The sequence below is a fragment of the Phoca vitulina genome, unplaced genomic scaffold (genome assembly GCF_004348235.1).
Source record: "Phoca vitulina isolate PV1807 unplaced genomic scaffold, GSC_HSeal_1.0 scaffold3, whole genome shotgun sequence".
NCBI lineage: Eukaryota > Metazoa > Chordata > Mammalia > Carnivora > Phocidae > Phoca > Phoca vitulina.
The window spans coordinates 16,852,865-16,864,915 of NW_022589706.1; the positions used below are offsets into that span (position 1 = coordinate 16,852,865).

A 12,051-nucleotide genomic window follows, 5' to 3' on the forward strand; every position below is an offset into this window, starting at 1 on the left:
AAAGGTTATCAGCGATAACTCAAATTCTAAGAGAATCGTTGAAATAACATCACGGTCAAGATCAATTTTTTAAATAGTGAACATGTTACTAGGAAAGACAAGTTACAAATACAGAAGTTCAGCTTCCAGGTAAGCCCATTGGAGCCTTTTGGAGTGGAGGAGAAAGGAAAACTTCATCAAGCCCCTTTTATATGGTAATGGCACTTAGATGAGTCCACTTGAAGGAGCAGTATCCATTAATGATGTGAGTTATAGAACTTTTTGTAGGGTAACTGTAGATACAAGAGCTATTGATAAGAATATATAAGAAAATGTGTTACACATTACAGATGTACACGCGCCTACAACAATTCATTATGTTTCCTTTCTGTGACATTAAAATATTGTCATATCTGCAATAGGTAGTGAAAATTATGTTAGTTTTATGTTAGTTATCATGGTCATCCTAAGCTTTTTACTGATTTTCTATACTTTGAGCTTCATATTAGCAGAGCTTATATTAAGGATTTCTTCACCTGACACATCCTCCTCATTGCTTTCAGACCTGGGTGAACCTCCCTGACATCCTCACCCACTTTCACCTCTGGGTTCATACTGAACTTTGTATAAAACCGTTATCTGGTATCCTTTTTACTACATCTCATTGTCTTTCTTAAATTTAGTCTGTCGATATTGTTGCTTTTAATTCATTCATGCATCCATCCATGCATTCATTCATGTATTACACAGACATTTATCAAGCATCTACTTTTGCCAAGCATAAGGCCAGGTGTGGGGATACCGAGACAAGACATAGCTTTGCCTTCAAGCAGTTTGTTCACTGTCACATTAAAGGTGTAACAGGAGCATACACAGAAGGGACCGGCAGAGATGAAGGAAGCATTTTGTAAAGGGAAAGTTAAGAGCATTTTGTAAAGGGAAAGTTAAGAAGCCCATAGCAGTTATAGGAGGCTTTGTAATTTCTCCATACTTAGAGGTTTTGATACCTTCCAAAATAAAATGTAGTGGATCAGAGTACAGTTGTTGGAATCACACATACTTGGATTGAATCCCTGCCCTACCTCTTACTAATTATGCAGCCTTGGGCAAGTTACTCAATCTCTCCCTACCTTAGTTTCCTCATTTATAAAATGGGAATTCTATATATACTAGAGGTTTTCTTGAATTTTGACTAAGCCCTTGATACAGGACCCAGCATATAGTACGTGCTTGTTTTTATTGTCATTGTTATTAACAATTTTATTATTATTAGACTTTGTGTTATAAGATTTTTATTGGCATCATATTTGGTTGTTAAGAAATCTTAGTTGATGACTGGGCTACTTGCATTTGAATTTCAAAACAAAGTGTGCCTTTTGGCCCCTTATGTGGTTTTTTCATTGCTGGTGAAATGGTTCAGTACTTTTTATTACATAAATCCCTCCTTTTTCTCCCCCAGCTATGAGGACTTCTTACTCTCACTTATGACTTCAGTGGACTTTGTTTAATTTTTAAACAATTTACATATTAGAATGTAAAAGTATAGGTTTTTTAGATACTTTCAAAGAAAAGTGATATGATCTAAATTGAGAACTATATTTTAAAGTCTGCTATTGATGTTAAGTAAATCATTTATAGTATTCTTTTTCTCTGTGAAATGATAGTAAAATGCCAGAGGTAATTAATTAATGGTTGTAAAATACTTTTGCATTTGATAAATTTCTACATCCTAGTAAATTATAGCATAAGGTACCTTAGAAAACAGAAACATCAACATAACAAATAAATAATTGGCATACAGGGGTGTTTGTACGGCTGAGTTTGCACTGGAAGGTTTTTGATACATGTTAATAAAGTATTAAATCACATGGATGAGCTGCAGCAGTCATCACTAATATGCAGAGTATTAAATGTGTTGTTAAAATATTTACATTTACATACTAGAAATATTTTCATTTAATATGTATGTATTTTTTTAAATAAACAGGATAGCAGTGCATGAACCTTCATTTATGAGCTCCCAGTTGAAAATCAGCGATCGGAGTCACAGGCAAAAACTTCAGCTCAAGGCACTGGATGTGGTTTTGTTTGGACCTCTGACACGTTAGTATTCTCTCTCAGAATCTGATGCAAAAGAATAATCAGATCATATATTTGTTATTTAAAAAAGGAGAAAGAAAGAAAGAACATTAAGAAAATCATTTATTAGCTATAAAGGAAATGTCATGTATCTTAAAAAGATTTATAGGGTGAGATTTTCTGTCATTGAAATGTGGAGTGTGAAATTTCCAAGCTGGTTACTGATGTAAAAAGTTGTAAAAACTATGTTTGTTGATAATTTAGAATTAAATTTCTAGATTTGGAACTTTAGATCTTTGTAACAGTTTTAATGTTGATACCATTATAGCTGGATATTCACTGAAGGATCCCTTTCAGAAATGGTACAGTGTAACCATCTCCATGGCACAGAGTAATACATCCTAACTTGATTTCGTTTATCACCAGGAAAAGGATTTTCTAGATAGAGATCAAAAGCAGAGATCGACTTGAAATTTTACATGGTAACAGACTATCCTGGCAGAAGCACAAGGTGGAGAATGTTATTTGGTTGTGTTGAAGAACATTTAAGAAATTATTATGTCATATTTGTAAGGAAAATAAGCCTTGTATTTCTTTACTTTTGACAGGAATACTTCTTTCAGAAAGGAAGTTTAATATATTTAATTTCAAATTCTAAAAAGCTTTGGGGGAAAGTGTTTGAAGAGTACACATTTTAGAGGAATTATGTTCTACTTTTTCAGAAGCCAAAAAGGAGTAGCAAAATTAATACAAGAAAGATGGCTTCCACAGATGATAAATTAGGAAACAGATGTTTATTTTACCTCAATTTTTGGAGTTAGGAGACTTGCAGGTTGCTATGCTATGGTTTTGGGGGTGGCCCTGCTGAGAAAGGGTTCCTGGAGCTGTTGGATAGATTCCATGACTGTACTAGTGGTTCTTTTTGGCTCAGGCTTGAGAGCAGCTGGTGAAACAGCTGGAACACTCCGCTTTGTGAGAGGTGGTGGAAATGCACTGCTGTTGGAAATTACAAACCCTAGGAAGCAGAACCCTCCTGAAATGCCGGGCATTCCACACAGATGACACCCTGAGTTTCCTACTGAATCTCTTGGGGGTTGTCTTCTGTGAGATTCTGATTTTTTCATGGGGATGATTGGTGAAAATAGGAATTAAGCTCTAAAACTTGCCTCTCTGTACAACTTGGTCAGGGATATTTATATTTTATTAATCTGGGAACAAATCACCCTCTAAGCCAAAACAGTATTATATTATCATTTGAAAAGAAACCAAACTAGTCTCAAAGAATGTTGAAAACAAATGTTTTAATAAACCAGCGAAGAAGTTAATGATGCATTACGTTTTTAATGTGTTTGTCTTAGAATTATTATTTGAGTGAATGAGCCCTGCAGTTGGAATACGGGCTTTAGATTTATAACAAACTAACATTATAAAATGAACAGAGATATATTTTAAAGAAGTTTTCACTGAAATCTTTTTCAGTTTTATAGAGTTTGGGACTTGTCCGCCTATTTATTGTCATTTCTGGTGATTCTGTTTTGGCCTGAACAGGGCTCATATTTGAACTAGAACTCGAGCTGAACTTCTCAGTCTGAGGCAGAAATAAAAATAAATCCTTTTGAGACTTTAGCATTCTGCAATGCATCTGTTTCACTGTAGGTGTGCGCTCTGGAAATATGCAGCCCTGAGGGTCTCTGGCCTGGAGCATGCTGTTCATCACACTGTGTAAACATACACGAACCCGAGGAAGCGCAGGAACTTGTCCTGTCTGTAGAGCTCCTTATTTCATCACACATGCAACATATCTTCCTGCTGGAGGCCTGGGCGGTTAGGTCGTTTTCCACTGTAAACTATGTCTCTTTGGAGCAACGAATACATTATATTGTATTAGTTATCTTTGTGTATCCTTCCAGAGAGCCCTCTGAAAATTAGTGTGTATGAAGAGTCAGGGATAAACTAGGAAATTATTTAACTAGTGATTTCTGTGTTTTGTATCACTGAAGACAGTGGGCCCTGGCTCCTTACTCCTTACTTTAGAAACAGTGCTGGAAATTACTGACCTGCCTGGTGGTAAAGAAGGTGATCTGTTCTTTCCTTCTAGTAACCCAGATTTCTCTGGCAAATAGCCACCTAAAGCATGACTTGTTATGATCATGTAACTCCTGCTTTCTCAACCTTGGCACTTCATGTTTTGGGCTGGATAGTTCTCTGTTACTGGCAGAGGCAGGGCTGGAAAGTGATTGTCTTGTGTGTTATTGGATATTTAGGAACATCCCTAGCCTCTCCCCACTAGACACCAGTAACAACTTCCCCATCCACTTTACACCTTCCCAACTGTGACAAGCAAAAATTGTCAAATGTCCACTGTGGGGGGATATCACCCTCAGTTGAGAATCATTGACTAATCTTAGTTACATGACTACTTGCTTGGGGAAAATGTTCTTCTGGTGAACGATTAGGCTTCCGCTGTATGTATCAAAGCATGAAAGCTCCCTAACTAGACTGGAGGAAAGCAGTTGGGGTGGTAGTGGTGGTACTCTTCTTTATGCCTCCTTTCACCCCACAGAGAACATGAGTGGAGGTGCTATTGGCTTTTTCACAGCTCCCCAGGACTTTTGTTACTATTTCCTATACCAGCAGGGGTGGGGTACATGCATGTGGGTTTATCTGTGCCCTCTGGTAGTTCTAGTGTATCAGACTGTCATAAGCACTTTGATTATTTGAAGAAAGAATTTTTAAAAGGCTAGAGCTTGTTTATGGGAGGGACATTTTCACATTTGTTTGTTTTTAGATACCTACTACTTTAAAAAAAAATGCTTGTATGTATTGAGATTCTGTTATCAAAGATTAATTTAATCATCTGTAATTTTCTTCATAGGCCCGCCTCATAACTGGATGAAGGATTTTATTCTCACAGTTTCTATAGTAATTGGTGTTGGAGGGTGCTGGTTTGCTTACACACAGAATAAGACATCAAAAGAACATGTCGCAAAAATGATGAAAGACTTAGAGAGTCTACAAACTGCAGAGCAAAGCCTAATGGACTTACAAGAGAGGTGAATAAGTTTAAAAAGCTACAAGTCTTATTATTTATGTAGTCAAATACAGTTTGTGAAAATGTAATACGGGCATGGGCTTACACACTTTTACTTAGTTTTTTACACACATCAGTAATGTCTGTATACTTCATTTCGTATAGTTAGAAAAGTTATATTGTCCTAATTACAGATTTATATTAAAGGTGTGCACTAGGGAATAAGCAGATCAGTGGAAATAAATCAGATATAGGTGGAATGATATGTGTAGTTAAGTTTTATTTTTAACATGATTTAGGTAATAAAGAATTTCTTAAGAGTCTGTTTGCTGAAGAGTGATTGCCTGCTATCACTGTATTTTCAGCTCAGGATTACCCATATAGATGTATAGTGGGCTGCCTGCTAGTTTTGGTATTCACATGTAAGATTAATAGAAAATACTCTGATTTTGGTTGGGAACATGTATTCTGCTGCTTGATACGTATTTATTCGTGAAAAAATGAAACTTTGGAAATTTTGGTGAGGAATTTTCATTTTTATCCTTCTGTAAGGCTTGAAAAGGCACAGGAAGAAAATAGAAATGTTGCTGTAGAAAAGCAAAATCTAGAGCGCAAAATGATGGATGAAATCAATTATGCAAAGGAAGAGGCCTGTCGGCTGAGAGAGCTAAGGGAAGGAGCCGAATGTGAGCTGAGTAGACGGCAATATGCAGAGCAGGAATTGGAGCAGGTATTTACATCCCATGAAAAGTATTTGTTAGGGCAATGGTAGCACCACTCTGAGGAGTTGTTTTTGTTTTTGTTTTTTTTTGAGTTTTCTTTCTTTCTTTCTTTTTTTATTTTATTATGTTATGTTAATCACCATACATTACATCATTAGTTTTTTTTTTGTTTCATTTTTGTTTTTTTAATTTTATATGTTATGTTAGTCACCATACAATACATCATTGGTTTTTGATGTGGTGATCCACGATCCATTGTTTTCCTATAACACCCAGTGCTCCATGCAGTACGTGCCCTCCTTATACCCATCACCGGGCTAACCCATCCCCCCACCCCCCTCCCCTCTAGAACCCTCAGTTTGTTTCTCAGAGTCCATCGTCTCTCATGGTTTGTCACTGAGGGGTTGTTTTGTTTTTGTTTATAGTCTTCTACATTTAGTGGCGTTGTATATTACTCCCTAGTTAATAAAAGAATTATTTGTTCATATTATTAGCATTGATCAGAGCCCATATAGCAAAATGACAATGTAATAATTTAAAAATAAAGTTACCATCATGTTCACTCACTCATGAAATCTTATCCCATGCCATGTTAATTATCTCCAGTGAATTTAAGGTGTTTAACATCTGTGATATGTTTCAGTTTCCAGCTATAACCTAGTAAAGTATATCTAATGTTAAACCTCTCTGCAAAGGTAAAGAATCTCTATTATACATTTGAATCCTGTTAAATGGCTTTAGAACATAATCTGCTAAAAATTCTGAAGTTGTCTACAGATGCCTTTCCAGTATCTCCTGCTACCATGTAGTTACTCAAGATGGAATAAAAGCCTTCAGGCATAGCACAGTCCTTCAAGAAGGGGGGGGGGGCAGAATTTAATGTAGGCAGATCTTTTGGTTTTCTATTCTTGCTATAAAAAATTACCACTAACTTCGTAGCTTAAAACAACACACATTTATTATCTTACAGTTCTCAAGGCAGAGTTTAAAATAGGTTCACAGGGCTGCATTCCTCTGGAGGCTCTGGGGAGGATCTGTTTCCTTGCCTTTTTCAGCTTCCAGAGGCTGCCTGCATTTCTTGGCTCGTGGCCCCTTCCTTCATCTTCAAAACACGTCACTCCAACCCCTGTTTCTGTGGTCTCGTCTCCTTCTTCTGACTTCGACCCTTTCTTTTCTGATAAAGAAACTGCGGGCAAGAAGGCTTGCCCAAGATCAGAGTGCCTCAGTTGTAAAGCAGGGCCAAGAACCGTGGTGTTCTGTCTGCCGCTTTGCTTTGTGCACCTGCTGCCTTCTCAGCCAGGTGCTAAATAAGGAGTAAGAATTATGTGAGGAATGCGTTTCAGTTTCAACTCATGAGGAAATGTTCAGTGTGCGTTACTGTTTCCTTCAGGATTGTCGTTTTTGGTAGGATTTGTCTGCCTGAACGCAGCCATCTCTTCTATTCATGGCTAGCTTTTGTTTCCCTGATACCCCTGGCATCTGTTTGTTGGATCTTTTCCCTGTAAGGAGTTTGTTCTCTTACGTTAACTCCTACATGTATTTTATGGTCAGGTCCTATTTACCTGACACACCTTATCTGTACAGAATGTAGTAAGGAACCAGGGAGTTAACAGGAAAAAAAAAAAGAAAGAAAGAAAAAGGCTTAGCCAAAATTATAGTGTGTCCAAGAATTAGATATTATGCCTTTTATTCCTGTGAGAACTCACTGCCTTTTCCCATCAAGACTTCTGACTCTTGGTTTGTTCCCAGTACTAAACTAAACAGCTTGTAGCTATTTTTCTGCACTTTATAGGTTAGAAAGAACAAATCAGAAAGCAGTAGTGGTAATTTGTCTACAGAGACATAAACTGATAGCAAAATTTTACAGGTGGCTGCGTCACAGTGAGGGAGAAGACGCCCTACAAAAAGGATTCCCAAATCACAAACATTCTAATTTGAAATTTTTGGCAGAAAGGCATTGCACACCACAGTAGACCTTAGGATCACCACGATATGTCCCAGTACAGATGTAGTAATCCTAATGAGATCCTGAGTCACTAAGGGGTGGTTTAAAGGAGTTAAGTGGGTATTTAAAAAGAACTCTGTCCAACATGTTTATAGTAATAAGAAACACAGTTTTAACGATTGTGTACTGCGTGCCAGAAGTTTATGCTATGCACATTATGGGTAGTTTGCTCATAAATTTTAATCCTCACGATAAATAGATATTATCCTCATTATAGATGAGATGTGCAGAGAGGTTAAATAAGTTGCCTGAATTCACACAGCTCTTCCATGGCAAAGGCAAGATTTTGTGTGTCTTATTCCAAAGTCCATGTTTTCCCATACTGCTATTAAAAGTTTTGTTTCTAGAGGTAAATTTCACTGGGAAGCTAATTTATGTATAATGTCATATAATCTACAGTTCCACGTAGTTTGAAGTATTACTATAGCTTGTCTGAGAGGTAATCAACTTCTCAGAATTACAAGTCAGGAGTATCTGGCACATATATTATATAGTGGTGCTATTTTTCCCTAAGACAAAAACTTTGGGGTGAATAATAGTACCGCTTCATATTTTGTATGGTTTAAATACTTTTCACATAAATTATTTTGTTCTTAAAGTTTCAAGAAGACCAAAGTCAGGACAAGTCATAGTATATGCCTGTTCTACGTGAGACAATAAACCTCAGCTCAGAAAGTGAAGAAGTGGTGAAGGTCACAAGGGTAATAATCATAAAGTTGGGTCTAGAGCCATGTTTTCAGATATTTAGGGTGTTTCTTTGTATGATACCATGTTTTTACTTATTGCTGCTTTATTCCTGAGACACAAATATTGTGTAAATAATTATATTTGTAAACAGTTTAATAATTCATCATTTGCAAAAGCTTTTATTTATTTTTATTTTTATTTTTTTTAAGATTTTATTATTTATTTATTTATTTGAGAGACAGAATGAGATAGAGAGAGCATGAGAGGGTCAGAGGGAGAAGCAGACTCCCTGCCGAGCAGGGAGCCCGATGTGGGACTCGATCCCGGGACTCCAGGATCATGACCTGAGCCGAAGGCAGTCACTTAACCAACTGAGCCACCCAGGCGCCCCATTTGCAAAAGCTTTTAATTACTCATTTTTTTCTGCATCCATTCCTCTGTAAATAACAGTGTAATTCGAACTAAGGATTAGAATTTAGGTCAGATGATAAACTTATGAATAATAGCAGAGAAAATAGTTAAAATAGTTGCTGTTATTGGAAGGTCACAATTTCGAAAATTTTGAAACATTATTTGACAGTCAATGAAAACATTGTTCAGCCTCAGTTAATGGTAGAAATATACCAGTTCTGTGTTAAATGTGTTCATTGAGTTCTTTTAGGGGAAATAAATGTATTGACATAATAAGGAAAATCTTTATGATTAAAGAGAAAAACTTGAGTGAAATTTGAAATAGATTCTCGGTTTAGTTCCTTGACAATGAAAATTGTATAGAAATTTTAGCTTTAAGATCTTGTGAGAAAGAGGGCCTGCTGAGCTATACTTTATAGTGTTGTATGGAACTCCATGTCATAGGACCTGACCTCAGATTCTCTCTTCCTGAAAGAGTAGCAGGGGCGCCACACAGCTTAGCAAGCCGTTTTATTAAACACAGTATTGTCCCAAGTGCTTTGCACAGTTTAATGTGTCAGGCACATGTTGCTCAGGATTTGTTTTTAGTGAGTAAGTAAGTAAGTGAGTAAGTAAGTAAGTAAGTGATCTTACCCTTTTAATGTCTGTACTTAGTGTCCCATTGTGATTTTTTTTTCTTCTAATTTTGGAGTTTTAAAAAAATACTTCTCAAACATAATTTTCTTTCTACAGTATCTGACAACTGTTCTATTTCTTTATCAGAAGAAACTTGTGTATAGTACTCTTATTAGTTTATTCTGGCACACAATACAGTTTATTTAAATAAGTTGTGTTTGTTCAGATCAAACATTCTTCTGCACGTGAGTTTAAGAGTGGAGTTTTTAGTTACTTTACTTAGCTTGGAGGAAAATAATTTGCAGGTTTGGTGCTCCGGAAGCAGGAGGCTCCACAGTACCTTCGTGACTTTGTCTGGAGGTCTTGAGTGTGTGTTCATAATTCCTTATATTCCATCATGTATCTTTACACATCTTTAGCTTGACCTCTTGCTAGTTTTTAAGTGAATCTTATCTAGAATGGATTGTCTCTTCTTTCTGTGTTCTTTTCTTAGGGTTTCTTTAAGTTTTTTCCTTAGCATTTAATACCAGCTGATGCACTAAGCATTTTAGTTTTCTAACTATTTATTGTCTGGCTCCCCTAAAGGGCAGCTCGAAGGAAGACTTTGACATCCTGACACTGAAGCCTATGCATAGTTTCTCATGGAAAAATCAAGTAGAGTCTCACTCAGAATCTATTTTCTTGAAATTTACACATGGTCTGCAAATGCTGATTTATCTACTTTCTGGTATGTTAGAAGCAGCGAATTAAGTAGAAGTGGGTGAAACAGACTGTAACAGACAGATGTGCTTATAACAGTGAGAAATAACTAACCATAAAGAAGATGTCATAAAAAACTTCAAAAAACACTATCATTACTCTAAAAAGTGAATGTATAGTTAAATGGCTTACAGTAATGTCTCCTGGGAATAGTAGAAGGGGTAGTAGGGCAGGTATTCACGATATTTTGGATACTTCTTTATATTCTACTCCATAAACGAAAAAATAGATTATGAGAAGAATGTAATCCGTTTTAGTTTGTATGTGTCTGGAATTTTCTTCTGTCCATTGAGTCTGGCTCTTAAAAACTAAATAATGCAACTTAAGATATATGTATGTAAGCCCCTTCTACCCTTTGGGCTTTACAGCTTTGCTTTGTGGGTTAAGATGCACTTGAAAGCTTCAGCTCTAGTTTTAATGTTAGAAATATATTTTTATACTTTGTGATTTTAAAATACAAGGAACATAATTAAAATTGCTTTTTCTCTTAATTTTGGTGAAATCTTAATTTCTTAAGATGTATCTTGATTTAAATATCTTTTTTAAAAAAACAAATTTCTCTCTCTTTCTGTCTCCCATCTCCATCTTCCCCACAACCTTCTCTTCATCCCTTCCGTTCCCTCTCCCCACTCCTCTTTTCCTTCTCCCTCCTTTCCAGGTTCGAATGGCTCTAAAAAAGGCTGAAAAAGAATTTGAACTCCGAAGCAGCTGGTCTGTTCCAGATGCACTTCAAAAATGGCTTCAGTTAACACATGAAGTAGAAGTACAGTACTACAATATTAAAAGACAAAATGCTGAAATGCAATTAGCTATTGCTAAGGATGAGGTACTCTATTATATTTCAAAACCTAATAAATTTCTAAAGAGATTAACCAATTGGGATACAAAGGTCTGAATAAAAATTGTATTATTCTAGCTTCTTTTTGTGAATTGGAACTTACTGCATAAATTGACTTTTGTAGTCATAGGCTGTAGAGTAAAATTACCTTATTTATAGAAGTGTATACCTTTCAGAATGACCTTAGTGTCATTTAAAAATCATCCCTATTATCATTGTCATAAATGTTTTATACAGAGCTTTTCTCCTCTAGGTTGCTGCTTCATATCTGATTCAGGTTAGTAGTTACTAGAAATTAATGTCTGACTCTTATTAAATTGTGTGAAATGAGATTCTAAGTTTTAATCTGATTTCTAGCAAAAAAAAAAAGCTCAGTTCACTAACACCTCATTGCAGTAAGATATGATTAATGTTATTTTGTTAGTTTTAATAGAAGATGAGGTCTTTCTGAACCATCAAAATAAGAGAAAAATTCTCCAGAACAAAGTTTTGAATTGTATTGATTGGCTTAGGAAAGCATGCTTTCTCCCTCATCTGTTTTCTTTTTTGGAAATTAGGGCTTTATTTTGGCTAATATAATTCTCCATTGATTTTATGATTATTAATATATTCAAAACAAACTTCATTAGTATGTGTGTGTTTTTTTTTCAAACCTACCCTTATTTTTTCTCTCCTTGGGTTTCTAGGCAGAGAAAATTAAAAAGAAAAGAAGCACGGTCTTTGGGACTCTGCATGTTGCGCATAGCTCCTCCCTAGATGAGGTAGATCACAAAATTCTGGAAGCAAAGTAAGAACGTTATTTTAGCTATCAGTTTATCTGTATTGTATTGAAATGTGTAATTTATAAGCAGTTTATATCTTAATTTGTCATTTAAGCATGTGTAATTACCTAACCTATACTAATTTTAAGAATGGGTAATTGCCA

The 12,051-nt window shown here is 35.8% G+C and overlaps 1 protein-coding gene across 3 annotated transcripts in view; it reads left to right on the forward strand.

The window, feature by feature from the left end:
- Positions 1 to 12,051, forward strand: part of STIM2 (stromal interaction molecule 2) — a 145,472-nt gene that overhangs the window by 117,909 nt on the left and 15,512 nt on the right. For 2 of the 3 annotated variants that reach the window (XM_032400142.1, XM_032400144.1), the window contains exons 5-10: positions 1,967 to 2,082; positions 4,934 to 5,111; positions 5,642 to 5,819; positions 10,947 to 11,114; positions 11,380 to 11,403; positions 11,813 to 11,913. In XM_032400142.1, coding sequence (XP_032256033.1) covers positions 1,967 to 2,082; positions 4,934 to 5,111; positions 5,642 to 5,819; positions 10,947 to 11,114; positions 11,380 to 11,403; positions 11,813 to 11,913 — 765 coding nt within the window. The remainder of the gene's footprint in view (positions 1 to 1,966; positions 2,083 to 4,933; positions 5,112 to 5,641; positions 5,820 to 10,946; positions 11,115 to 11,379; positions 11,404 to 11,812; positions 11,914 to 12,051) is intronic. The other variant, XM_032400143.1, reaches the window with a different exon arrangement.